The sequence below is a fragment of the Manacus vitellinus genome, unplaced genomic scaffold (assembly GCF_001715985.3).
Source record: "Manacus vitellinus isolate BGI_N305 unplaced genomic scaffold, ASM171598v3 scaffold_8_pilon, whole genome shotgun sequence".
Lineage (NCBI taxonomy): Eukaryota > Metazoa > Chordata > Aves > Passeriformes > Pipridae > Manacus > Manacus vitellinus.
The window spans coordinates 4,312,319-4,337,970 of record NW_021940864.1 but is presented as its reverse complement, the minus strand read 5'-3'; the positions used below and the strand labels follow the sequence as shown (position 1 = coordinate 4,337,970).

Here is a 25,652-nt window from a genome sequence, read left to right as displayed (position 1 = left end):
CTGCATCTGGTTAAACAAATGTTCCTTTGAATGACAATAACAGGCTTCTGCTATCAGATCGTTCTGTGTAGCACAGTCACCTGGAAATACATGCTTATTTTTTTTCATTGCAGGCACAATAAAAGATGGCAGAATAGCTCTAATGTGTCAGATTGTTGCTTTTGTACAATACTGTACTAGAAATCTTATTCTGTAAAATGTGAGGGAAGGAAAAAATGCTACGTTTTTATCACTAAAATTAAAAGAAAAATGAATTATTTTAGCTAGAAACGTGGGGTTATTTAATGCTCAAGTGTAGGAAGCTATAATGACTGTAGAAATACACTTCAGACACCTGTAAGGATTAGCATAGAAAAGTAAGGAATTCCTAAGTGGGAGGAGAACACTGAGGTGTATAGCAATATATCAGTGGTCCATGCTTTCAGAGAGCACATAGTAGCCCATGCTTTAAGGAGGAGTGTGGGGCGACTCACCATAGTTTGTGTTAGTGAACAGCTGTCTCTCTGCCCCTACTTACTGAACTTTGGGCAGGAGAAAGTATAGCTGCCTGTCATTTTGGTAGTTAGAACTGCAGATATCTATGTGTGCAAGAGAATTATCAGACCTATTGGTTAGTCTTAAAAAGATAAATAAAAAACCAAAGTTACGCAACAATGGTTTAACTGATCTAACCTTTGCAGATTCCTACTACGAATGGGGACATTTATTAACTACGGAAATAAATTGTTGCAGCAAGTAACCTTGTGTCACACAGGAACTAGAACAAACCCCTAATTCAAGGTAGGGGGTTTGTGTTGCAGGGTGTATGTAAATGAGAACAGCAGTAGGTGTTCACCAGATCTGAAAGCCTTAGAGTGAAAAGCATTTGATGTGACCTGTGAAGGGGAACTCTGGCTGGAGAGTAAGCTCTAGTGATTGGTGATATAAGGAAGGAAAAAACATTTAAGTTTGTAATAGAGAGAAAAAGAAATAGTAGTTGCAGTGACCTGAGTGCATGTGAAAAGGAGAGGGAGGAATTAAATACATAATTATCCTCCTTTTCTCTTTACTTGCAAACCAGATTGATGGAAAGGTGGTTGGTGGTGTCATCAGTAAGAAACATTCACTATGCAAAGAAATGGAGTTTAACTTTGCCATCTTCATTAAGACGAGAGGATGTCCAAGCAGAGATACCAGGAAGAGCAGGCAAGATGTGGGAGAAATGTCCTGAAGAGGTACAGGAGTTTGAGTCACCGGCACAGAAACAAAGGCTTGTATGCAGATGAAGTTTAAAGGGAGCATGGTATGGAGGAAACAGAAGACAGGGAGAAGGGAATTGCAGAGATTCAATCTGTCTCTGTGAAACAGGAGGAGAAAGATGGCAATGTAGAGTGAGAGATGTTGGGGATATGGTAGGAGAGAGAAGTAAGACAGATGGCAAGACATCGAAGAGCAGAGAGCCCCTAATGTAGTCCAGAGCTAGAAATTCTGCAGATGGAGCAGAGGTCCTGACACTTATCCAACTATTTGCAGGCCTTTGTGAGAACTATTTCATCAGAGAGGACAAAAACTTCATTTGTGAAAGAAAACTGAGGCAACATTGCAACATTTCCAAGACAAAGGGAGATAGGAAGGGGCAGCTCGAGAGACAAGTGGAGCTGCACAACTTACACAACTCTGCTACCTAGGAGACTTACAAGAGACCTTTTTCTGTAGTGAGGTAAAGTGTAGATCTCACTTTAGTTTCAGCTATGCAGTCCCATAAACTGAATTCACATTGTAGTGTGAATGCTGATACAGTAAATCCAAGCCAGATACAAGCTTAAACCACAGGCAGCTACTAGAAGCTGCAGGGTGACAGGAGCTGGACAATTAGTCTCCCAGCTATAGGGCTTCTGGGCACAACACAAGCCCAAAGAGCCTACCAGGATCACCAGGCACTGTGGTCCTGCTCAGCTAAGGAGCAAGGAGAGCAACACCATGTGCTGTATGGAGCCCTACCTGATCCTTGTGCAGCACAACAGAACTGATAAAAAGTTAGGAAAGTGCAGTATGCATATAGAATCAATTTTCTACAATTTCTAATTCTGCTTGAGTATGTATCCATGCTATTCATGTTAGCCCTCTTAAGTTCACATTTGAATTTGAGTTATCAACCTCATACTGAGCAGCAGGCATATACTGTTTGCCATGGCCTGTTACTATTATTTAAAAGTACTGTCTTTCTGCTGTTTGCACTTCTGAATTGCTGCCAAGATCAGGTTAGACCTCATGTGCCAAATTAATCCCCAGTGTAACTCTGGCAGTCAACTGATCTGTGTCAGAGATGAATCTGGGTCCAATATAGACGTATTTTTTGGCAGAAGGAAAAGAAAAACAATGGGGGAATGAATAAACGTTAGATAGATGGTCCCTCAGTTGTGCCTGCCCTTCTTGAAAGAAGTGTTTTCCTTCTATGCCCACTCCTTCTTTCCAAGAAAATGCATTCCTCTGCTTTCCTTGCTGCTTGCTCCAGTGTTCTGAACCAGGGGGAGCCATGCAAGGTGGAAAAGGCAAAGCTTGGTGAGTGGGAGGTTATGAAGCTCCAGAGAGCCATAGGCTCTTCAGAGACACAGTACACAACACCAGTTACCAAGAGGAATAAGGGAGGAGTAGCTTTGGGGATATTAAAAAACTGCAGTAAGAGCTCTTTGGCACAGGGAGAGTCTTCTGGGGTGCACACATTGTCTACCACACGAAGGTGCTGGCTCTGGCTGGCACATAAGTAGCAAATATGAAATCCCTTTCTTCTGCAGGACTGGTACTCCCCCAAACCCAGCCTTGTCTACAAGATACCGTGGAAAACTGGGTAAAAACTGACCCTAGTGAATTCCAGTTAGTCAAACTGGAGGACATACAGAAGCAGAGAAACAACATCTTTGTTTAGGTTGTGAAGTCTTGTGTTGCAATGTCACTGTCAGGGTTGGTCCCCTGCCCCCAGTCTAACAGCATCTCAGCAAGGCAGGAAAGGATGTTTAAAAGTCTGAATCTCTTCTCAGCTGCCCCCTTTAACAGTGAGATAAGTGCTTCCAGCGTGGGAGTGTTAAACCATGTTACCATTGTCCCTCACCTCATTATAACCTATTCAACATGAGAATTAGAAAAAAAGCACAGAGAGGATGAAACCATGATAATTTCCAGTTTTTCTGTATAACTCTTTCCCTTGTATGTCTCACTCTATATGAATCTTCTCTAAGCTCTGAAGAACGGTGTCTTCCAATCATTATATGATATAGGTATTGCTTTCCATATTTCATTCAGAATAATTATGTGCTATACTGTGATGTTGGTAACTCAGTTCTTTGTGATATGTACAAACCAATGCACATGCATTTTTATCTAATGCTGACCAGTAGCTAGTTGGTAGATACTGGAAATTATTTGGTCAAGGGAAAATTTGCCTTTTGACAGAAATATATGTAAATCAAATGCTATTTCCTGCAAATTTGGAACACAGGAACTCCTAGTGATGAGGTAGGGGGGTGCATTCAGATAAAAAGACCATATATAAAATCTCACAGGCACACTTAAAGGGCTGTGCCTCTGCAGGCCTTGCTGGACACAGCTCAGATGGCCAAGAGCCATTAACTGTTTGTGGATGACCTGGCACCCAAACATGACCGAGTGTTCATCTGTGTTTGTGGCCTGCTCAACTAAGCTGTGGCATTTCCTTTAGCTTTGCTTTAGACAGAAGAGGACTAGTCTCTGCAGAAATGATGATTATATCCAAGTAAACATTTCTTTTAAAGAAAGACCACACTTCTGTATAAAGCAGTAATTCCTTTTAGCACGAAGGCATCTCTCTCAGAGGCTGGCTGAGCTGTTTGATATGAGCATGCACAGATCAGGAGGGGCCATGTCAAAGCAGGGAGGCTGTTGACTCGAAGTTCACCTGTTTTGGTGTGATCAGCAACTCACAGGCACGCTTCCTGCTTGCTATGAGAGTAATTGCACCTGACATTTTAGAAACAGAACAGCTCTTCAAAAATAAATTGAAAAATCATGAAGAGCCCTGTGTTCAAGAGCTGTCAGTTGTGTAGTGGCAGAAGGATGTGGCTCTGGGAAAAGAAACCAAGAGATCAGCTAAGCTTTGCATGGAATAGATAAAGTTACTGAAATACCACAGAATAGCTGGGACTGGAAGAGACTTTTGGAGGCTACTTAGTCCTTCCTCCAAGTGGGTTAAACTAGAGCAGGTTGCTCAGGTTCTCATCCACAATATCACAGGTTACCTGCTTATGCTGATACATGTATTAGCCTCCATAATATCCACATTTTCTCCACCCTAATAAGAAATCTTCCTTTTAGAAAACTGTTTTATCTGGATGGATTAATTTGTGTTGGCTGGTGCTCATATTCACAGAATCTGTAAAGTCAGGGGTCACTCCAGCCTTAACTATTTATGGAGCCTCTGCTGGGGTGATGTCAGGCATAAGGTACCACAGCTCATTTCTCCACTGCCAAAAAAGACTTGCTTTTGTTGATCTGCCTGGGCTCTTTCCATGGGAAGCCAAAAAGGCTCTGGAAGACTCCAAATCTTCTCACCATCTTCCCTGCAGGAGCAAGACTGGTCCTGTGTAGAGGCTCACTCTGGCTTTGTGCTTCACCTCTAGAATGACAGTGGGTGTCCCCCTCACCAAAGGGACTGTGGGTTGTTGCAGCCCAGCTCTGGGTGGATCCTTGTCCTCCTCGTCCCACTCTGCTCTTGTACAGAATCAATCATATTTGAATCTGCTGTTCAGGGATGTTAATGTGGGAAGTTCCAGTTAAAATGAATGCAAGTTAAGATGCTTGTATTGTTAAAAATGTTCCCTACGGTTTTGCTGAAGAAGATAAAACATATTTATATTCTCAATCAAGTAAACTTACCATGAAATGAGATTTTCGTTTGTAAACTGCTTGAATCACTTGGAAGTACCAAAGCCAGGCTCAGAGTGTAAAGCACCATCTCCTAAATATTTCAGGTGCTATGCACATGACTAAAACAGCAACTTTGCAGTGGCTTTAGTAGGCAAAGTGCTTTACATTTCATCTAAGAATAGTGTTTTTATGAAAACTGACCTTTAAAAGCAACACCTGGTCACTATTTGACTAATGGTAGCACTGAACAGAACAAGAGGGATATAACCCCCTCGGGTTAGATGCATGAAGGACAGTAAATTTTGTCTCACAGACTATCTATATTAACACCTTAATAATGTTAATTCAGCATTATAAGAATAAAGTTACAGCTTCAGAATTATTTAGCAAGCAGCTATAAATGCAGTACTGAGTTCTGGTCTCAAAAATTGTATTCCAGACTCCTGGGTGCAGCACCACACCTCTGGGCTAGAGTGCAACTCCGTCATGTCCCCTTTAAGTCCCTGCTTGAGAAGCTTTGGCTCATAAAATGCATGCACCGAGTTTTCTGGATTAAAAAAAGGTCTTTTCATTAGTTTCCTGCACACTTATCACTGCAGATCTCCAAACATTATGTCACAGTTTTGGTTTACATTCCTATAGTCCTTAAAAGATAGCTTGTACTTTGGGATGATTTTGGAGGCTGGTGCAATTTATTACACTTCCATTTCAGCTGCCTTGTTCTGTAGAATAAGGTCTAATTGCTCTGCATCCCCATCTGACTTACTAATAAGATTAATTCTGTCTTCTGTCTTGGTAGTCCCTAATTAACATGATTTGTCTTCACAGCGAAGGGCTCCAGGGTATCACAGCAAGCTCAGAATCACTGCTCAGTGAATCTTAGAAGTAGTTAATCTGTCCTTCCATGAGCAGAGCAAATGCAGTTAGGTAGCTTCAAAGGGCAAAACTCATTGCAAGGCATTGATCAGAAAGACAGATGAGGCAGTGCAGCCCTGGACCTCACCTTGAGCTGTGGCTGCCGGGCGGGTGCATTCTAACCTGGCATTGCCCCAGCCTGCTGCTTTCCTTCTGCTCAATTAGAGCATCCTGAGATGGGCACTAATGGCACTTAATTAACCTCTGAGAGGGCAGAGGCAGGAAGACAAATGAGCATTTGATGTGGCTTCACCCAGTAAAACATCGGGAGCCAGTCAGAGCCCTTACAGTGGTGCGGAAGCTGGAGGGTCATGCATGCCCGCCTCCTGCTCTGTGCCTGACAAGAAAGAGCTTTCCCTGGCACAGACAATTATGAATAAACTTCAGTTCATCACTGCATAATTGGCAAGAGCCTTTGTGAAAGCTTCTGAGAATCCATAGCCTTTTCCTCATTATTTTTCTACTGTTACACAGCTCTTACTGGCGTCAGCCTTTAGAAATTGGAGGTATCAGAAAGCCAGAAAGCTTTTCATGGCCACTGTGAAATAAGGAGGCACTCTCTCCAGACATTCTGCTGTTGAAGCTTCCAGGTTTGACAAGTTTGGGTGAAAAGCCACATTCAAATTACTTCAATATCATCAGTAGCATGAAACAGAATGGCTTGACATTTGTTTCTGTATGTGCATCAAGAAAACAGAAAATTCATTTCTGGAGGTGCTTGAGAATTGTGAATAGGATTGTAGTCTTAAAAATAAGAGATAGTTTAGTGGACAGTTATTTTATGCTCCTTGGTTCCTCTCTCGCTCCTGCAGCAGGTGAGTGCAGAGCAGTCTGGGACTAGGAGAGCTGTGGCAGAGCTAGCTGGTGTTCCTGGGCAGCTGGAAGGAGGACAAGGGAGCACAAGGTGGAGCAAGCACCTGTTTTAATAGTAGACAATATGAATACAGAAAGTTCTGCATGGCAGGAGACAGCAGAGAGAAACCAGCAATAGAGCCGATTCCATGAAACGGAGCTTTTAAGTTGATAAGCTGATAAAATTACAGAGCACCAGGAATGCGTCCACTTAGGTCAGATGAGCTTTTAGCAAAGTGCCCTGAGCTGTAAACAGTGGTCTTGCCTTTTGTTTTACTTTACGTTTGTTATAATTGGAAGCAAATGACATTATTTCTCTGAACGCTGGCATACTTAATAAGGATGCAAATTAATTAAAATCCTCTCTTCATTCCATTAGCAAAGAAGAAAGTAAGCATTGAGCAGAAGCACGGCTGCTGTGCCTCAGTTCTTTTCATAGCAGTGCCCCTGGCTAGCAGCAGAACCAGTGACATGTCATTTACCCTCCCTGGCTCTTTGTTCCCTGTCTGTAATGTGCAGACAGCCTGTTGTCCACTTCATAGCAAACATCTGCCTGACAGGCTGCACAGTACTAGTGGGGAACCGTATCAGATTTAACTAAGCCAGTCTAGCTGCCGGCAAGAAGCAAGCCAGATGAGTCTATGCAAGCTCAAGCTGCTGGAAAGCTTGCTGTGCCCAGAGGTGACTTCTTTACACCCAGCAAAGCATCCCTCTGTACCACCACAGTCAGCAGGACAGGTGTAGTGATTAGCTACAGTGTGACTTGGACAGGCAGGAATACCCAAGTGACTCAACCAGGAGCCAGAAGAGGTTGGGAAGGAGTATGTCTGTCAGTGAGGTACTAGTGTTATGTTGGGAAGAAGCTGGGAGTAAGCAACAGGTCACTGTTGTGTTCAGAGAGTTGACCTGAGTGTCAGCTAAGTATCTCAGTATCTTTACTGTGAGAAACAGCAAAGAATCTCTCCTTGTGGAATATTACCTTGGAAGTAGGACAAGAGATGATACTTCTAGTGTGGATGGGCTTATCTTCAGCAATTAATTTTCTCTGACTGTAGGTGGTAGGTATTATTTGTTGCAACTTTCCCATTTTCTATGTCTAGGTGTCTGTGTAGCAATATTCCTCCCCCACCTCCCCTTTTACTTCTGGGAAATTACATGTTCTCTGCAGTGGTTCATAATATTGTAAAGTATGATGCAAAATGTCAGTGGTGGTTCTGGGATCACGTCATTTATACAAGAGGGAAAGAAATCAGTTTGGGAATCAGGCAGGTACAACTTGCAAAGATAATTCAGCAAGTCTTGGCAGAAGTCCGAAGTCTGCACCATCACCATGGATCATCCTATGTGGCCTTGCATTTGCTCTTCAGCAGAAATTCTCCAGTCTCAAATACTTCTAGCACACCCTTTAATTTTAAGCATCAAGTCAACAGAATTAAACTGTAGGACTGGATTGGAAAACTTCACCCAAGGATTGTGGAATGTCTGGCAGTGGAACAAGTTGTACTGCAATCTCACTATTTATGGGTGGCTGCTTTTAAGTGTTCAAAACATTGCAGTGCTGCAGAGTAAAAATAATATTGATGGGTCCGTGTATAATTAAAGCTTTAGTAAGTCAGTTCACCTTCATGCAGCCCCCCCTTCCGTGTAATTTAAGATTTTGCTGTGTATTTTTAGCCTTGGAACTCTGTGAAAGTTTGTTACAGTCAAGTTTTGAAGTTTTTGTTAAAACTCTGCATTTTTAGAAGAGTTAACTTTTTCTAAAGCATTACATATGATAAAAATCTCATTTTTGATGCAAAGGCTCTGCTGTCTTACTTACACGTGGGCTGTCTTCTGTGGATGCTACATAAACACTGTCAAGCCTGTTCTGACCACATGACACAGACCTACTAATAACAAACAGATGCAGAGCCCCGTGCTGCAGCTACAGTGAGGTACTGGGACAGTTGGGATCAGTCATGGGCCAATAATGCTTCGGGACATGCTGGTCATTTTTCACATACATAGGGAAACCAGAAAGCTAAGGCTATATACAGCCTGCCTTCTGCAGACTTGGGAGTTGGAACAAACCCTATGGAGACAAGAACTGCAAGTGCCAGCTCTCACTTGTCAAGTGACTGTGTATTTTTGTCTGTAGTGAGGCCAAAAGGACCAGAGAGGGCCAGAATTCCCTTTGAATGTCCTTCTGATATGGAAGAGGAAAATAAAAACAATGTGCTGGCAGAAGCTAAACAAAACATTTTTAATAGCAGGCCACAGAGGAAAAATTCATGAGCTCCTCTCCATGGCAACGTCTAGGTTCTGTCACGTTTGCTGCCTCCACTCTCTCCTCCTTCCTTTTCTCCTCTCCCTCTCCTACCCTTCTGCTCCTGCTGTTCCTGCCTGAGTCCTGCCCACACAGCTGTCCACGAGACCTGGCATTCGCAGGCAATCACTTTACCACCAAGGTGTCTGCACGTCATTCATGTCCCTCCCAGCAGATTGGAACCTGTGGGGTTCAGGTTTTTGATTCCAAGAGGTGCTACCTGGGACCAAGTAAGCCTCCTGTTTCCTAAGCTGTCCACTGCTCCTGCTGTTCTTCCCCCTGAAATCATTAAAGCCACCTCTCCTCCCTAGTGCCCTTGCGCTGTATTTGGCAGGGGCAGACTTCAGTCTGTATGGATACTGGAAAGGGGAAAAAGGCTTGCCCATGGCTGTTTAATTAAACTCTAACCTAAAACTCCAGGCTTTTAAGATGTTGGTCTAAAACAGGATTATTTCTAGAAAAAAAACCCAGGTAATTGCACTCAGTCTTGACTTACTTCCGTGGCTGAAATGAACTACAAGGGGAAGGATGTAGGGGATGCCACTGACAGGTTGCATGTTTTCTTGGGTAGGACACCTAAAACTTGCTGATGCTGCAGCATTGTGTTGCAGTCTTGCCATCTCTGTGTTCTTGATATTTCAAGAGAAAGAAGTCCAGCACCCACTACCTGGTGAAGAATTGCTGTGTAAATGACAGCCTCCAATATCCTGGACTAAGCACTGGCCCCAGCCCAGAGCAGCAGCAGCACAAGTTCTTCAGCACTCCCAAGCTGCTGCTCGGTGTGAGAAGGCCACAGACTGTTCAGCTGAATGCTCCTCTCCAGGAGCGCAGCTGTAACTGTGTGCACTTATTTTCATCTATTTCAGCTGAATAGCAAGTGGCTTGGTGCCTTCCATTGCTTGCTTTGAGTGCCTCCAAGGAAACTGGGTGGGAATATGACTCCGGGCAAGGTACATCTGGCCACAAAGCCAGGCTCAGGTACTCAGGAAAGGTTAGCTCCCTCAGGACACCCCACAGCCTCCACTCCTCTACTTTTGCTGCAAACCAAAGAGATTCACTGTATGCCCCCTGCCTGCAGTCACAGCTCTCTGGGGAAGCCATGCAAATAAGAGGTGTGGTGGAGACCCTGACAAGAGCTCTGCACTCACAAGCTGCAAGAGCCACAGTAGACACAGAAGTACATCAGTTGTTCTTCTGAACCAGCCTTTTCTGTTCAAAGAGCTGCAATAAGCCTGGAAAGAAAGCACTCTTATTTCAGAGGGTTTAGGTGACACACCTGCACTGGCAGGTTCTCTCTCAGGCAGTCTAAGCCCTAGTGAGTTCCAGCCAGGTGGAGATGGGGGACACTGGTGAGGATTCACACTTCTAGGGGGTTTTACTTTGCATCTGTTTTCTTAATAAAACACACAAACAGTTCTCTGCTTTAGGAAACTTCAGCAGATAGTCATCCTGAGAGTTAATGCTTTGCGACTGCATTTTATTGTCTTGTTAATAATGTCCTTTCCACAGCCCATCTCTATTTAAGCAAAAGGCAAAGGTTCTCAGCATCAGCAGACACTGCTTTAGCCCTTTCTTGGGCAAGTTTTAGCAGTTCTCTTTCCCTCATCATAACCCAAAGGGCTACAGCTTAGTTTACAGATTAATGCCAAGGATGAGAGGCCTCCACATGAAACAACTCTTTACAGCTCAAACTAGAGTATAAAAAACAAGTTCATGACACTAAGGAGCTGAGGATGCCTTGACCAATAGATACCATATTCACTGTTATACCAAGGAAACTAGTGCAATCCTTATTACCATTCTCACACAGCTTCTTCTGACTCACACAAGCAAGAACCAACACATCTCATGAATTTTCAGCACATCCACAACATCTGCCTTACATACCTGCCAACACTGTTTAATGACAGCTAATAATCATTTTACTTAAGGAAATTCAAAGTCACATCAGACGTGTCCCCACACAGAACGCTCCCCTGACACAATACAGCTACACAGGTATGTCTCATCCCCACAAAACACACACTCTTTAATTACATCTCCCGGTGTCGATCCAACAGCCTTGCTCCCACAGACACCTCAAATTTCATTCCCATCTTTGCCTGTACCTACCTGCAGCTGTGTGCTTCCTGCAGCTTTGCTCCAACTCCTGAATCATGACATGGCCCTCTTTTTTCCCCTTTGGGAGCAGGAAAAGAGGCACCATACTACTGCCTTATTAACTCCCAGCACTACAAGAGAATGTCTCATATGATGTCCAGACCTGCAGGAAGAAGAAGGAGTATTTCCCATCCCCTCCCTAGCTCCAGGCTTTTGTAGGATAGGGATCATCATCACAGAATCATCATCATCTCCACATGCTGCCCCTGATTGCAGCAATTTGGGTTTTTGCTGTGCCTCCCACCTGTACCAGAACAGTTCATCAGATGTGATTTCTTGCAGCAGAGATGCTTTGTGTTGGGAAATTTGAGATACCTGGCAGTCAGTGGGAAGCCCACTAGTAAATTGTCTGCATGCTCAAAGTAGTTGCACTTACACTGTGGTCATCAGTGTCTCATCTCCTTCTGGTTTGCACCCTGGCTTCAAGCAGGCTCCCTCTTCTGATATTTCTGGGAAGATGCCATCAGAAGTTTGCTCACAGCCGGGTCCTCCACATGAAACCTGCCAAGCTCCATGTCTGACTAAATCTCTTGCAGGAGTGCCCAGGATAGGCATTCTTGCAAAAACAGGAGAGAAAAACTTGTCTCATGCAGCTTAAGATATTCCATAATGCAGTCCCTGCTGCACTCAGATAACACAGAGGAGACTGTTCAGGACAGGTCATGGTCTTGCCCTCATGCCTTTCTCCAGCCTGGATGAGTGACTCAGATGATACTAAACCGAGGGAACCCTTTCCAGAGTTTTCGCTCTGAGGGAAAAACCCCCAAACTATTCCTGTCACACTATTTTGGTGTGCTCTGTGAGGCCAGGAACCAGCAGGCGATGCTCTTGGGAAGGCCGTGGCTGCCCTAGTACCAGCACACACCGGAGTGGGGACTTTATCCTGAATGACCAGAGAGGAGAGAAAGGGCAAAACCCGCTCCTTTGCTGCGCCATTTATAGTGTTGTTCTACCAAAAACGCTTCCACTTCATGTTCAATGGGTTAAAGTGTTGAAAACAAAAAGCATTCTATATTTACTAGTGTAATCTAAAAATACCCCAATTCTGCTGGCAGCCAAAGCAAGCACAGGCCTCCAGGGGCTCTCTTTCTAACCTATTACCACACTAGTGCCCCAGCTGGCTGATGCTGCCCCAAGTGAAAGAGCAAGATCGGAGTCACATCTCACAGCCTTACTGCACAGAGTGCTTTCACCCTCTGCCTCCCAACTGCTCCAGAAGAGCAATCCTCAGCTCCCACCCATCCCTCTGCCCAGCCCCTGGTACTTGCTGGCTCCAGGTGCCACAGGGGCTGTATGGCTTAGCCAGATGATTGCAGTGGGCCCCAGTGGCCCACGGGGCTGAATGAACAGACTTGTTAAGTAACATAGGACATCTTCTCTTCGCCGCCTCCCCTCTGTCCCCAAAGAGGCTGTATTAATTAATGATTTAGAATAATCCCAGATTTTACTGCAGCTTTGGTGCTTTTCATTGGGAAGATAGAAGTGCTTACTATATTTTACTTATGTTATAGTGGCATAACTGTGTGGGCTTTTAGTTGACATCCGCTTGTGAAGTTAGCAGTTTGTTTGCTGGTTACACTCACAGCCTGAGACCTTTTTGGACAGCTGATTTACTTGGCCAACACCACCCCAACTGCAGCTGGCATACCAAGTTTATGATTTCTGGGCTGTAGGTATTCAAGTGTCTGAATGTTTGGTCAGGAAGGGAAATGGTTCAGTGCCCCAGCTCTGATGCAGCCAGGAGGTATCAGCAGATCCAGCTTGCTTGCCTTCCTTCTCCTCCTGCTCCTCTCCACCTCTTTGCTTCCAGATGCAAATACTTCCATATTTGGCAATGTGTAACTATGATGGCTTCTTAAGGGGAAAACATCTACCTTGGCAAGTGCATTTAAGACGCTTACTTCTGCTTCACATTTTCAAGCATATGTGGACCAGAGGAAAAATACTTCCATCTTATGCCTGCTGGCATGGCTCAAGACTTGAATTCAAAAATGCCAGCAAGTTCCCAAAGGTTGGCTAATCATAATTAATAACAAAAATGCATTGGCAGTGGAAAAATGAATTGGCTCCCATGAGTAGGAAAGTGGCCTGAAGAGGCAATCAGAAGCCAAGGTTCATGAGATTTTAATCCTAGTTCCTGTATCAATTCCCAGTCCAGAGGGGGACACTTAACTGCTTTGTTTGCTTTATTCCTTTCTGAATAGGACTACACATTAGCTTAGTCATTGTGGTGTTTAGGGGATTAATTAGCTAATTCAGCACCTTCCTCTAATGACGTCAAAATCTTAAAAGCTTCACTGGAAGGATTTGAAGCTGTAGTTGAAGACTTACTGCTCATTTATGACCTTTCTTTGTAACACATCTTGGAAGAGTTAAAGGTAAGGCAAGAGGGGAAGATTTTAATTTAAAAAAGAGACAGGCATTTCCATTTGGCAAGATTTTTCATCTTGATGAGAAAACAAAAACACCCAGTCTCTGATCTTGCCTCAATCCATATTTAATCTCAGAGAGTGCAGTGGTGTAATTTTGAAGACAACAGTTTCAGGAAGCATGGGGGAGATATTCCATGCTTCCTTCTGCTTTAAAAAAAAACTATGAAGGAAAAAAAAGGGGTGGGTGAAGCAGGGCAGAGATGTCACATAATCCCACAAGGAGGACATAAAAGACATGGAAAACAAAGCCACAGAGCAAAAGACAGGTTTCTTTTAAAAAGCAACGGGGACAATTACACAACATCCCTTGGGATTAAAATGACTTCCCCTTTTTCTCTCTGCAGACCCTTTAGTCTTGGTTGATAAGGGGATGAAACCCTGCCTGTGAAAGCCAAGCAGAGGACAAATTCCAGGGGTCATTTCTCAAGCAGAAGATGGTGCCCTGGTCCCCTCCAGTGATGCTCTGCCTTAGGGCTGCCTCCCACCATCCCAGCAGTGCTCACCCATTCCCCTGCACTGTAGTGCTGCTCCATGCCTGCTCCATGCCCAACTTCAGTGTGCAGCAAAGGGAGCAGGTGGGAATACAAAATCGGATAGAGGCAGCGGCAGGAATACGAGCAGGGTTTTAGGAGCTGGTGGAGTGTTAGGAAGATGCTGGAATTGAAGCTTGCAGAGGATGGCAAGACTAAAAATAGGCTGTAGCCAGCCTTTCCCAGTGAGTTTTGGCACCTCAACTGCCTGTTTTGCTTGTGACCCACTGAAGAAGTGGCAACAATGAAAGAGATTATGTTTTCCACCACCCTGGCAGTGCAGGACAAAATGGCATTTTGCTTCTAACCGGATCGTTCCGCTCTCTTGATCTGATGGGTTTTTCTGGAAGGGTATAAACTGAGTGTTTCCTCCCCGTCTTCAGTCAAACCAAGGGGCTCCCACCTTCCCCTCAGTTCAACAAAGCACTCATGTGCATTGAAGATGTGCTCATTCTCACAGGCTGTTTGCAGGCTTCCATCCTTTGAGAGGAAAACGGGAAGTTTTTGTAGAAACCATCATTTTAATTCAACAAAATTGATTAAAGAAAACATCCCACAGAACTATGTTATCCAGTACAATCAACATTGCACCTTTGTTCCTACCTTAGCAATGCTGTATTTATATTAGAAAAAACCCAAAGACAATTCATGATGCTAAGAGGTGTTGAAATGCATACATAGATAAGATGCCCGAATGTCGTGGCCAACAGCTTGGTCAAAAGCTGTTTCTTCTGCTTTTTGCCTGTGCTGTGTATTTCAGCAGGTTGGTTGTGGGACAGACAAGGCTTCCCCGAGCTGTGGGTTTCAGCCAGCCATGAGCCCAGGACATCAGCTGTGACTAAGTGATCCTGCTTGTCCAACCGGGTAAATTTAGGAAGAATCTTTGTGAAAGGCTGCTGTGGTGTAATTTTTTTCTCCCAGCTTTAACTTTCATACATCAAGATGATCCTCCATTTGAAACATTTTAGGAAGTCTGAAGGGTGGCTGCAAGATTTGTAAGCTGGTGTCAAGCAGAGCCAAGGGCTGCATTACCAGGTTTCCTGGCTCCAGCACTTTAAGTTTAGCTACTTCTGCTTTGTTCAAACATGACCTCAGGTTACAACTTGTGACTGGGGAAAGCATTGTGGTGCAAAGATGCAGTGCCACATTAGCACCTCTTCTTTGTGTGTGTGTGCTCATTCTAGAGCACTGTTTGGAAATAGTAACAGACTGCCAGACCTGTACAGCTTTCTAGAGCCAGTCCTGCTCTAACTCGGGATGCAGTTTTCCCTTTTAGACCTACTGTATATTAAGTGTTTCTCCCCAAGAGAGAGCCACCAAGCAGAAAAAAGGTAGACTGGTATCTCCACAGACACACAGCATTCCCTTGTAAACTGCCTATAGTGCATAAACAGTTACTGCTGGGTGTGGGGGAAAAGGAGCCAAAACCCAAGGAGTGCTTTTTCCATCCCGGTCTCCAAATATATGTGTCGGAGTAATTCAGTGGGAGACAGCAGCATGTTCAAGTAAGAATGTGCCTCCATTTGTCCTCCCAGGTTTTCAGCACTGCAATGGGAGCACAAGAAGTGGGACACTATGAGAAGTGGGTCTGAGGGGAGGGATCTGGCACGAAGCCGTGGCTCTCACTGGGTGTTGCGTTGCTGCTCTCTCCCTAGGAACGTTTGTATCCGCTTTCACCGTGCTGTGCGGAGCCCGGACTGACCTCCCTGACAGGCACATGTGTTGTGTCTTCTGGCTGAACATTGCTGCTGCTCTGATTCAGATCCTGACAGCGATCGTGATGGTTGGCTGGATTATGAGTATATTTTGGGGGATGGACATGGTCATTCTTGCAAGTAAGTACAGCACACTCACCACCCTGACTTCTCTCCATGGCCGTGTTACCGAGTCCCACCTAATGTCCCTCCAAGCCACTGGACTGTACTGTAGGGAAGAAGAGCCATGTGATGGGCTCTGCAAGTCCATGAGAAACCCAGTAGGCAGAGAAATGGCTAAGAGTGTTTGAATGGGCCCTGTGACATATTTGGTAGAGCCTCCCATCCCACCACATGGGTTACAAACTTTCTTTTCCCTTTATGAAATGAAACGTGCAGGAAGGGGGAGTCCCCCCTGCACTGTGAACTCTGCTGTCTGAAGCCCCTTCTGCCCTGGTTGCATCCGCTTGAACGAGAAAGACCTTCCTCCCTTGTGACTCCGGCTGCATCTCTGCTGTTAGAGAGACCTTTCTGAGAGGCTGGTTCTGCTCTCAGGGCCAGCTGTCCCCAGAAAAGCCCTGGGGACTCTCCTGGACCCTCCCTTTCGTCCCCAGAATACATTTACCCAAGGCATTTTTTTTTTTATGTTTCACACCAAGTCCTTAGGCTGAGCAGAAGTAAGCTGCTCCTAGCTGCTGGGTGTACTTTCCATACACCCCTTGAGAAGCCTCTAAAACATTAGCCTAGGTGAAGAGGAATCTTTTTTTTAAATTTACATAATTTAGATCACCCAGTTAGTATAAATCACCAACCCAGAATACTGCCAACTTTTATCCGCCAAAGGCTTTTGCTGGTGTAAAAGTTGTATCATATCTCCAGTTTCGTATTGCAGAGAATTGAGATGACACTCTCATCTCACCTCCAAAGCCAGAAACAACACACAGTTCAGGCTGCTGATGGCATCTCCAAGACCCTGCTCCCTTTACAGGGGCTGGCAGAGGCTGATGGGCATTGCCCCAAACCACCCAGGTCTCAGATCTTTCAAGCTGACAGGACAGGCAGTTCCCCAAGCAAGCCCTTCTCCCATCTTACCAGCACCTATTGCCTTTTGGTTTGGACGGGCTCCACTTTGTCATCTCTGCTGATGACATCTGTGGCTGCGTGACAGAGGAGGAGAGAGGATCTCGGGAAGTTGCCAGGAACCTGCCTAAAGTTGAAATGGATGAAACTGAAAAAAAAAAAGGCAGAAGACCCGTACACATTTTCAGCTGCCAAACCCAGGGGTTAAACCCTCTCACCAAACCACCTTTTAATTTCTGAGCCAGCTTCAATTTGCAGGCTGAGTTAAGGGCAATCCCCACACAGAGCAAACAATGGATATTAAAAACCTGAACATATGCAAGGCAAAAGGCAAGGGTGAAGGCAGCACTGCCCTTTGGTTTTCCCTGCAAACCACCTGCCACATTTCCTTCCAGATGAACCTGCAGAGCAGGGGTAGCCCAGGTTATTTCTGAGGATAAACTGTGAATGGGTGTACATCTGTGATGTGTCTTTAATAATCTGCCCAATTTGTGTGTAATCCCATAATTGTGTTCATAGTCATATGCTCTTCTGCTCTTCCTCTGCTGGACAGCCTCCGTGTGCAGTTTGCTGTCTGGCAGGACCCCATTCTGCAGTTGTGGGGAGTCAGGAAAGCATCTGTCCTGATAAAGAGCTACATCTGAAATCATGACTTGCTTTTCTGCATAGTCCTGTTCTCCAGGTAGAGGGGTTTTAGCTTAGGAGGCTTGTATTGGTTTTCCAGTTTGATTGTTGGGGAAAACCATACAGATTGGAAGCTATTTCTCACATCTGGCTGGACCCCACTAGTCTGAAAGGCAGAGTGTGAGTGAGCAGCATGTAGTGGGAATGCTCAGGTCAAGAGGTTCCCAACCACGGCACAATATTTCACCCCTCTGGTGGTAGTAGAGAATGGTGAGAGGAGACAACACGTCTTATGTTCACCAGCATCATCTGACAAGTTGCAGCCCTGGGCAGTTTCTTGCTGTCTCATTAAATAGCTGGTTTTAAGTTTACTTGCCATGCAGAGAAAATAATGGCTAAATAAAGCAGCTCTAGGTTGATGGAGAATAAAAAAAAAAATCAATTTTAATTGAAACAAAGAACAGAAGTGATCAGTTGCTGCTGGCTGGATCAAACAGCCCTGTCAGACCAAGAGGGGTTCTTATTTTCATGTTAAAAAAAAAAAAGGTACTAACTTAAAAAGGAAGCCATGTTTGAAATGCAAGAAATAAGGTATTTCATCTAAGAACACTACCAGGAAACAGTTTGCTTTGGCTGGGTTTTGCTTGTGCACAAGCAATTTGATGCAGTGGACAGAAATCGTACACCATTGCAACTTGAATCTGCAGATGGAAAATAGTTAAAAATATACAAAACTACTGGCCACCTCTAGTCTCCCTTGCCTTGCAATGGTCTATTCCATGCATCCCTGTGAGGGTGCCATACTATTTGGATGGGCTAGAGGCTGGACACAGCAGGTGGTGTCTAAGCTGGAGGGGGCTAGCAGTGAGGAGAAGGGTGGGAAACAGCTAAGGCTTAGGGACTCCACTCAGGCTCTCCCTAAGGGATGAGTGCCTCACTCCCTGGATTTGGGCCTGCCTGTCTGTTAGCTGGTAGATAGTTGGGAGAGAATTAGAATCATAGATCACTAAGGTTGGAAAAGACCTCCAAGATCACAGTCCAACTGTTAACCCATCACCACCGTGTTCGCTACTAAACCATGTCCCCGAGTGCCACATCCACATGCCTTTTGAACAGGAGGCTCGTTGCAGCTTTTCATCTTCTAGTGCTAATTCTCAGCCATGGAAAGGGGGAGCCTGCTCTGAGGATAATGTCATACTGTCTGTAATGAGGGGAAAAGGAGAAGAATTATAGGCCAACCAGGTATACTTCAATTCCTGGAAGAAGTAATCAAGTAAGTGACTTGCATGCATTTAGAAAATATAAAACATCCCCACAAAGTCAACCTGGGCTTGTCCAGAGCAAGCTGTGTCAGACTGATTCCTTTTTGTGGCAGAGAGATTCATTTTGTCTGTGGTGGCAGCAGTCAGCCATCCCTTCTAACCTTCAGGTGCTGACGCCATCTCACACAGCACTCCTACCAGCAAGCCAGGGAGACATGGCCTGAGTGAAAATGCACTTGAGAACTCGACTCTAAATGGATTTTCCTGAACTAGAAAGATATAAAGAGAGATGTGTTGAAAGATCCCTCCTGAATCCAGCTCTGCTCATTATTTTAACTTGTGGCTTGATGATGGACCAGAGAAGGGGGTCACCAGCCCCACACCAGCAGTGGCTGGGGGGACAGCTGGCACAGCGCAGGCAGTGTCCAGATTTAAGTACTTTGAAGAAATGGCTGGAAAACAGTAAGTGCTACTCAGTAGAGACAAGCCCAAGACTCTACAGAAGAATTAACTGACTCCATAAATACAGGGAACTACTTGTTTTTCAGCAAAGGATGTGGTGGCTGCAGGGAGTCACAAGTGGCACAGGAGTACGTTGCTGTGGAGGGAACAAACACTGCCCAGGCAGGTAGGAGCAGAGCCTGTAGGGAATTAACTGATCCCCTCACCTTTCTCTGCACACATGAAGCTGCTGTGAGGCTTGTGGCCAGCTTTGGAGTCTGTACTTCATATGGAAAACCTTAAGAGAGTCCAGAGGACCGTAAGACAGCAGGCATGTTGATGATGAAGATGTTCAGCAGGCTAGTAAATGTGAGGGCAGCATTCAGCCTAAGACAGACTTAAATAACAGCAGGGAAGATCTGTGTGGAAATTAGGAGACATTTTCCCTCCAGTAAGGTCAAAATGCTGCAGAGGTGGGATGGCAGGATCTGCCCTCTCTGTTCCTAGGAGACTGCAAGAATGAGTAGATTGACTTCTGTCAGGAGCAAGGTGGGACACGGGAAGAGAACAACTGACCTCAGAGGGTCCCATCCAGCCCTCATCTCATGTATGGTGCCCTTTAGCAGAATAATATCCCAGAAGGAAGATTAGTTGAATGCAGTTTTGCTGTCACACTTAATTACTTTTGGCAGCACCATGGCATGGGGCATTTTCTCTGCTAATTTAAATGAATTGCCAGCTGTCCCCATTTGACGCCACAGATATCTTCTTTGAGCAGCCATATGGCTTTGGGAACTGTCCTTCGCTGTACCGCTGTCTGAAGGCAAAGGTAGGTTAAAAGGAAGAACTTAATTATTGTGCAAAAAAAAATAAAATATCTGGACTCTCCCCTGGCTGCTGCAGATATCCAGCTGTCCTCAGTGATGGCTGGGCAGCGCTGCCACACTGTGCTATCTGCAAACCCCTCATCATGTCTCCAGGGATGAGGCATGGAGCTGAGGCAAAACAGAGCTAATTAGCTGCCAAGGCCAGTTGGAAAACAAACCTCCCAAGGCTTTCTGGGCAAAGTTCCTTCTGCTGTAGGCACACCTTGTCCCCAGCCCACGCAGCACACATATTCATTGGCCACATTGTGCAGAATGACCACAGTGGAATGGCCTTTCCAGGAACTCCCTAGCTGCTCAGAGCCCATTATAACAGGTTGTGTACCATTTCTTGACAGAAATGCCAGAGAAATAATATAGTAATGTCACACTGAGGTGGTACAGGGGACACAAGTCAGGGACTGTTTGTCCAGGCATTGTTTTGCCTCTAGTGAACACAGCCAAGAAGTCAGGCCTGCCTTCTGAAGGAAGCCCTCAAAAGCTCAGCTTTTGGCCTCTGAATGAACAACTGCCTCTGAATGCTTGGCTGCACCATCGCTCATGGCTTCACTTCAGCTGACTCCCAGGGGCTGATTGCCAGCCAGTAGTGAGAACTTACCTGTAATCATGCTGTCCACTTGTCACTCCTTTGCTAATTACAGTGCTCAGACCCTGCTAGGAGCAGCAGCAGATGATTGCACAGTTACTGTAGTCCTGGGCTCTGAGGGACTTTGGAAAGCATCACTGAGTCCCTCTGTTCTTCAGGGCCCCTGCTAGGGCAGGTAACACGGCTGCCCTGGGAAGGAAAGGGGAACAGAAGGCACTTAAGAGACTCAGAGGATAACAGCTGGAAGAGAGAAGGAAATGATGAAAGAAAATCCGAGGAAAAATTGCTAGCTTAGACCTATTATGTTTTTCGTAAAAAATCTAAATAAAGCTGTCCCCCAAACTATGGCTGAGGAAAATAAATACCCTTTTTTGCTGTTTCCTACCAAATGCTGTGGTGGGGCAAGTTCTTAAAATATTGTAGGAATGTTAAATACCACCAGGGTTTGCAGCACCCAGACATGCTGAGGCACGCTGTGGTTGTGAGTTACCTGCAGGCACAAGCAAACTCATCAACAAAACTGCCAAAGGCTTTGGGTGTAGTTTTCCAAGCTCTCAGACTGTGAACAGCACACCATGTGCCCTCTGGTACACCGTAATGTCTTGTTTGCTGCCATCCTTCAGTCAGACCCATGAAATACCAGTGTCACCGAGGAAAGTGTGTGAGCATTGCTCAGAGGTGTTACTCCAGCCAGCCTGTCCAGCTCAGAGCCAGTGAACTGGAAAGCAGATGAAAATTTTCCCATCGTCTTTAAACAGGAGTCCTAAATGAAATGATCCACTTCAAGTACAAAGATTTTAAATAATGTTTAGCCCTGGTGTGAATGTCTGATGGTAGAGCAGCTGTTCTCTGTTTATTCTGCAGCCCCAACTTGTTCATTCTTTTCTGGTTCTCCATGTGTTTCAGATATATCATCTACAGTTACATTTCTCCCTCTCTCTTTCTTTCATGTTCCTTTGCCTCCTTTTGTTCACCATCAAAGTCTCACAAGGTAAGTTTGTTTCTGTTCTTCCTCTTCCTCCTCCTCGCACCCTGTGGCAGCTCCCCATGGAGAGCAGCGAACATCAGCCAGGGCAAGCCATCAGGAATTCCCTTTGGCCAGTGCTGCCTGCTCCCAGCCCAAGTCCAGCCTTGTGCCTCTACGTGTGTGTATCCGCCTGTCTCTGTGTCTGTCCTGTGGCTGCAGAGCCCCAGGGATGTTGAAAATCTTCGCACACCATTGAAATGTCCCTCAGGCTGCCCCAAGGGCACCCTTGGAGCACAGCAGGAACCCGGTTCAGCCTTGAGAGCATCCTGAAGCCACCCTCTGCATGAACCCAGTCCTGGTCGGACAGGCTGTGCACAGACTGGGTTCTTTTTGCCTCAGTCTTACATGCAGTGGTTTACAGAAGAAGTGCAATTTCAAGTAAACTTGATTAAATCAGTGACTTTGTGCACAGACCAAGTTAATCATGACCCCAGAGCTGTCTGCCCTACAGACCTGCACCTCAGCTGGATTGCAGGTGTACTAATGTGAAGCTGCTTCGTACAGAATAGCTGCTTCTATGCAAGAAATGCAATAACTATTTTGATATATAAACTATTTAATAAGTTAAGTCTGAAGTATCGTAATAAATAGGTTTAGTATAGGACAGGTAATTTTTTGGCTTACTTTGGTCACATAAAGAGAGACACAAGCTTGGCCACTATAACTGTCTTCCAGCCAGTTTCAAAACTGATAGCAGGACTGAAAGGATTTCTTAATCCTAATTTTCTTATGTCTCAATAAAAGGCATGGCTGTGTAAGCAAGTTACTGTAACCATAACTCAGCTGCTTACTTGAGATAAAGATTTATGGCAGACCCCAACTTTCTGGTCCATGGGGTTGTTTTGGGTTTTTTTTTAACTATGCTCCCTAAACAAATTAAACCCATGCTGTAGACAAGCCTATATTACAGGTTTCCAGCCAGCTCATCTTGCCTTCAGAGCTGACACACTTAGAACATAAATGCATGAGAAATCTCATTTTGCCCCCTAGAAAAAGCTCTTTGAAAGAGATGAGAGTCTTTCTGTTCAGCTGCACACAATGGGCAGCGATGCAGTTAAGTGTCATTAATCTGCCCCTTGTGCCTGTTTAACAGCAGGAGATCCAGACTGCCAAGGCTGGGTGAATGTGTGGATTTTTTTTCTAAAGTACAGCAAAGTTCATATGCTGGAGTCAGTTCTTAGTTCAGCAAAAAGTCCTTAAAGATATGGGTTCTGGCACCTGCTGGTATTTTGTGTTCAGTTTTTTTAAGGGACTTAAAACAGTCTAACATAAGGGTTGGAAAGAAATATTAAAAAAGCATCAATGGAAAAGTGTTTGAAGAGTTAAGCATTCTTCTGAGATGTGAAATTTCAGACTTCTTTGAAATTCAAAATATAAAAATGACAGGCTACTTACGTTATTTAATGTAAGAAAAAAAGCCTCTCCAGATCTTTAAAGTTGAAAGATCTTTTCTGTGGCAGGCAGTGCAAGTAAGGACAGTTGGTTTGCTTCTTTAATAAGGAGATCGTTTGCATTGATACTATCATAAAAACAGTCCCAGCTTCTCTTAAAAGAAAAGCAGGTAAAGCTTCTGGTGCAGTCACTGCAACCATCTAAGAAAGTGTTAAAAAATTCAGTATTTTTCTGATTATCCTCCATCAGCACAAGAGCTTGTGTGCTCTCCTATTGCCCTTCCCTGCCCTAGCTCCCTCCAGGGAGAAGAAGCTGTGTCCTATGGGATTTGCAGCCTCCCCTCAGCAACTATATGCAGGATAGTAAATAAGCTTGGGAGGAGCTGCGGTGGGCAGCAGGACAAGCTGCTTTGGGCTTTGCAACATCCATGTGGCTGCAACACAGCAGGGATCCCAAGGGCTTCGCTACCTTGGTTGGGAGGTGCAGCAAACCTCATGGCCGCAGGAAGAGGAGAGGCTGTGGAGGAACAGGGATCCAGGCAGTTCCCAGTGCAATTGGTTTTGCCGCTGAAAAGCTCAGTTTTCTCCAGGCCTGCTGGACAGCCACTGTGCCCTAACAAAAACACCTGTAATGCTGCTGGGCTGGAGAAAAGCAAGTGCATAACAAGGCAGTGAGAATATCATTAGGGGAAGTGCTCACAGAGGGGTCTTGAGGTCTGTGTTTGAAATTTGACATGTCAGCCTTGACATGTCAAGGCTTCTTCTCCAAGAGGTGTTTGTTCACCTTTGCAAACTGCAGTGCAATTGGTTGCTGCTGGAGAGCTCTGTTAGCAAAAGCCAGCACAGGAACAAAAAGATGGACAGAGGAAGCCAGCCTCCTGCTCTGGAAGGACAAGGTTCAAGCACAGATCACAAGTAGAGATGTGTCGGATGCACAGCCAGCAAAGTGCCAGGTCAGCACTTGGGAAAAGAGCATCTCTGGAGCAGGATATAAGGGCATTCATTTCCCCTACACTGCAAAAAAAACATGCTCTGTAGAAGTTTTAGGTTATTGTATAAGTTGTACTGGAATTGGTGACTACTGGTACCTGCTGTGCTTTTATAATCTCCTCAGGCAGATGTGCCCCTGCCACTGCTGGGGCCAGGTGGGTGCTGCAGCAGCAGGGCTGGCTGCCAGCATCCACATGGCCATGCCTAGGAAGGTGGCTGCACCAGGCAGGTGTTGGCTAGAGCAGGGCAGGGTGGCTTGCTGGGCTGAGGCTGCCCAGGGCAGCCTGGCCACAAGGGGGGCTGTGGTAGCCCCCCTATTTTTCCACATGGTTTGCTACTCCTGGTAAACTAGGCTGGTGGCTTTCTCACCGAGTGTCCTCATTAGGAATTAACTCTAATCATGTTCCCTTCCCCTCCCTCCTCACAGGCTACAAGGAACAGGGGATCCCACAGCAGCTGTAGTGGCTGGCACAAGTATGGTCAGAGAAACACGGCGAGAGATTTCCTTTGGCAGCTGTGGGCCATGGAACTTTTTATTACCCTTTGTCTCTCTTCTTCTTCCTTTTGTTTTGTTTCCTTCTGTTTGAACCTGGTTCATCTGCCCGTCCAGCGGAGCGGAGATGCAGAGCAGCCGGTGGAGACTTGCACTGATCCCACTGAGCAGCGGAGATGAGGCAAGCACAGCTTGGGTTGGGACTGGTCCTGGCCAGCACGTGGTGGGCAGCAGACGAGGAGGAGGAGGAGGAGGAGGACGGTGCCAGGAAAAGGAAACACCCTTGGTGAAGGATGCACCTGGGCAGGCAGCTGAACCGAGGCAGTGGGAGATGCTGCTTTCCCTCTCCTCCCAGGGGGAGGTCACTGAAGACGTTTTGCCTCCTTTCTATGCTCACTGTTAAAGGAAACTGGCTGTGAACATCAGCTGCCAAGGAGCTGTTCATAGATACATGTACAGTGTGTAAAAGCCAACCAGTGGTACTTTTTTCCCGCCCCAAGATTCCATCTTTGACTGCTTTGCAGTAGTGGAGGGTTCAGCACAGCCTCCTCTGCTGTCTGTATATACGATACTCAATGAAGTTCTGTCCTCACAGATGTCTTGAGAAACGTGCTTGCTGTAAATCGTATTGTACTGCTGAAGTGATCTGGGGGCGTCCCCTACTTCCATCTGCTGCCAACATGCAAAGACCAGACCTCCCACCAGCCCTGGGGAGACTTTATCCAGCAAGGGACCGGTGCCCCGCAGCTCCTCTAGGGTGGCGGGTGCAGCCACGTGCTGCCAAAAGCTTCTAGTGTGAAACAATACTGGGGGAGCCAAAACCCGAGGCTTTTCCTCCCTCTGAAAGAGACTTGCTGGCAGTGTCTCCATGATTTGGAAATGGATCTCCTTACAGCGTGACGTGTGCTCCTGGCTCAAGCAGTGTCCCAGCTCCGCTTCCCTGGGGTAAGTGCCCAAAGCTCGAGTATCACGACCTGCTAACCAGGTGCTCAGCAGCTGTTGTGGTTGGAAGGCCCATGGCCAAATGGGGTAGGGCAGTGTTTTCCTGGTTGGAACACGTGGTGTGCAGTGACATTGGTCATCCAGGTGGAGTGACCCCTCTGATCCT

The 25,652-nt window shown here is 45.6% G+C and overlaps 1 protein-coding gene across 2 annotated transcripts in view; it reads left to right on the top strand.

Annotated features, from left to right (window-relative positions):
- Positions 1-25,652, top strand: part of STUM (stum, mechanosensory transduction mediator homolog) — a 47,885-nt gene that overhangs the window by 17,630 nt on the left and 4,603 nt on the right. The window contains exons 1-3 of one of the 2 annotated variants that reach the window (XR_001922278.2): positions 15,729-15,907; positions 21,626-21,634; positions 24,479-25,489. Coding sequence is in view for 1 of the 2 variants with exons in the window: in XM_029965065.1 (XP_029820925.1) it covers positions 15,727-15,907; positions 18,616-18,677 (243 nt within the window). In the remaining variant the exon portion in view is untranslated. Of the gene's footprint in view, positions 1-15,726; positions 15,908-18,615; positions 18,693-21,625; positions 21,635-24,478; positions 25,490-25,652 lie in introns of those variants that run through there. The other variant, XM_029965065.1, reaches the window with a different exon arrangement.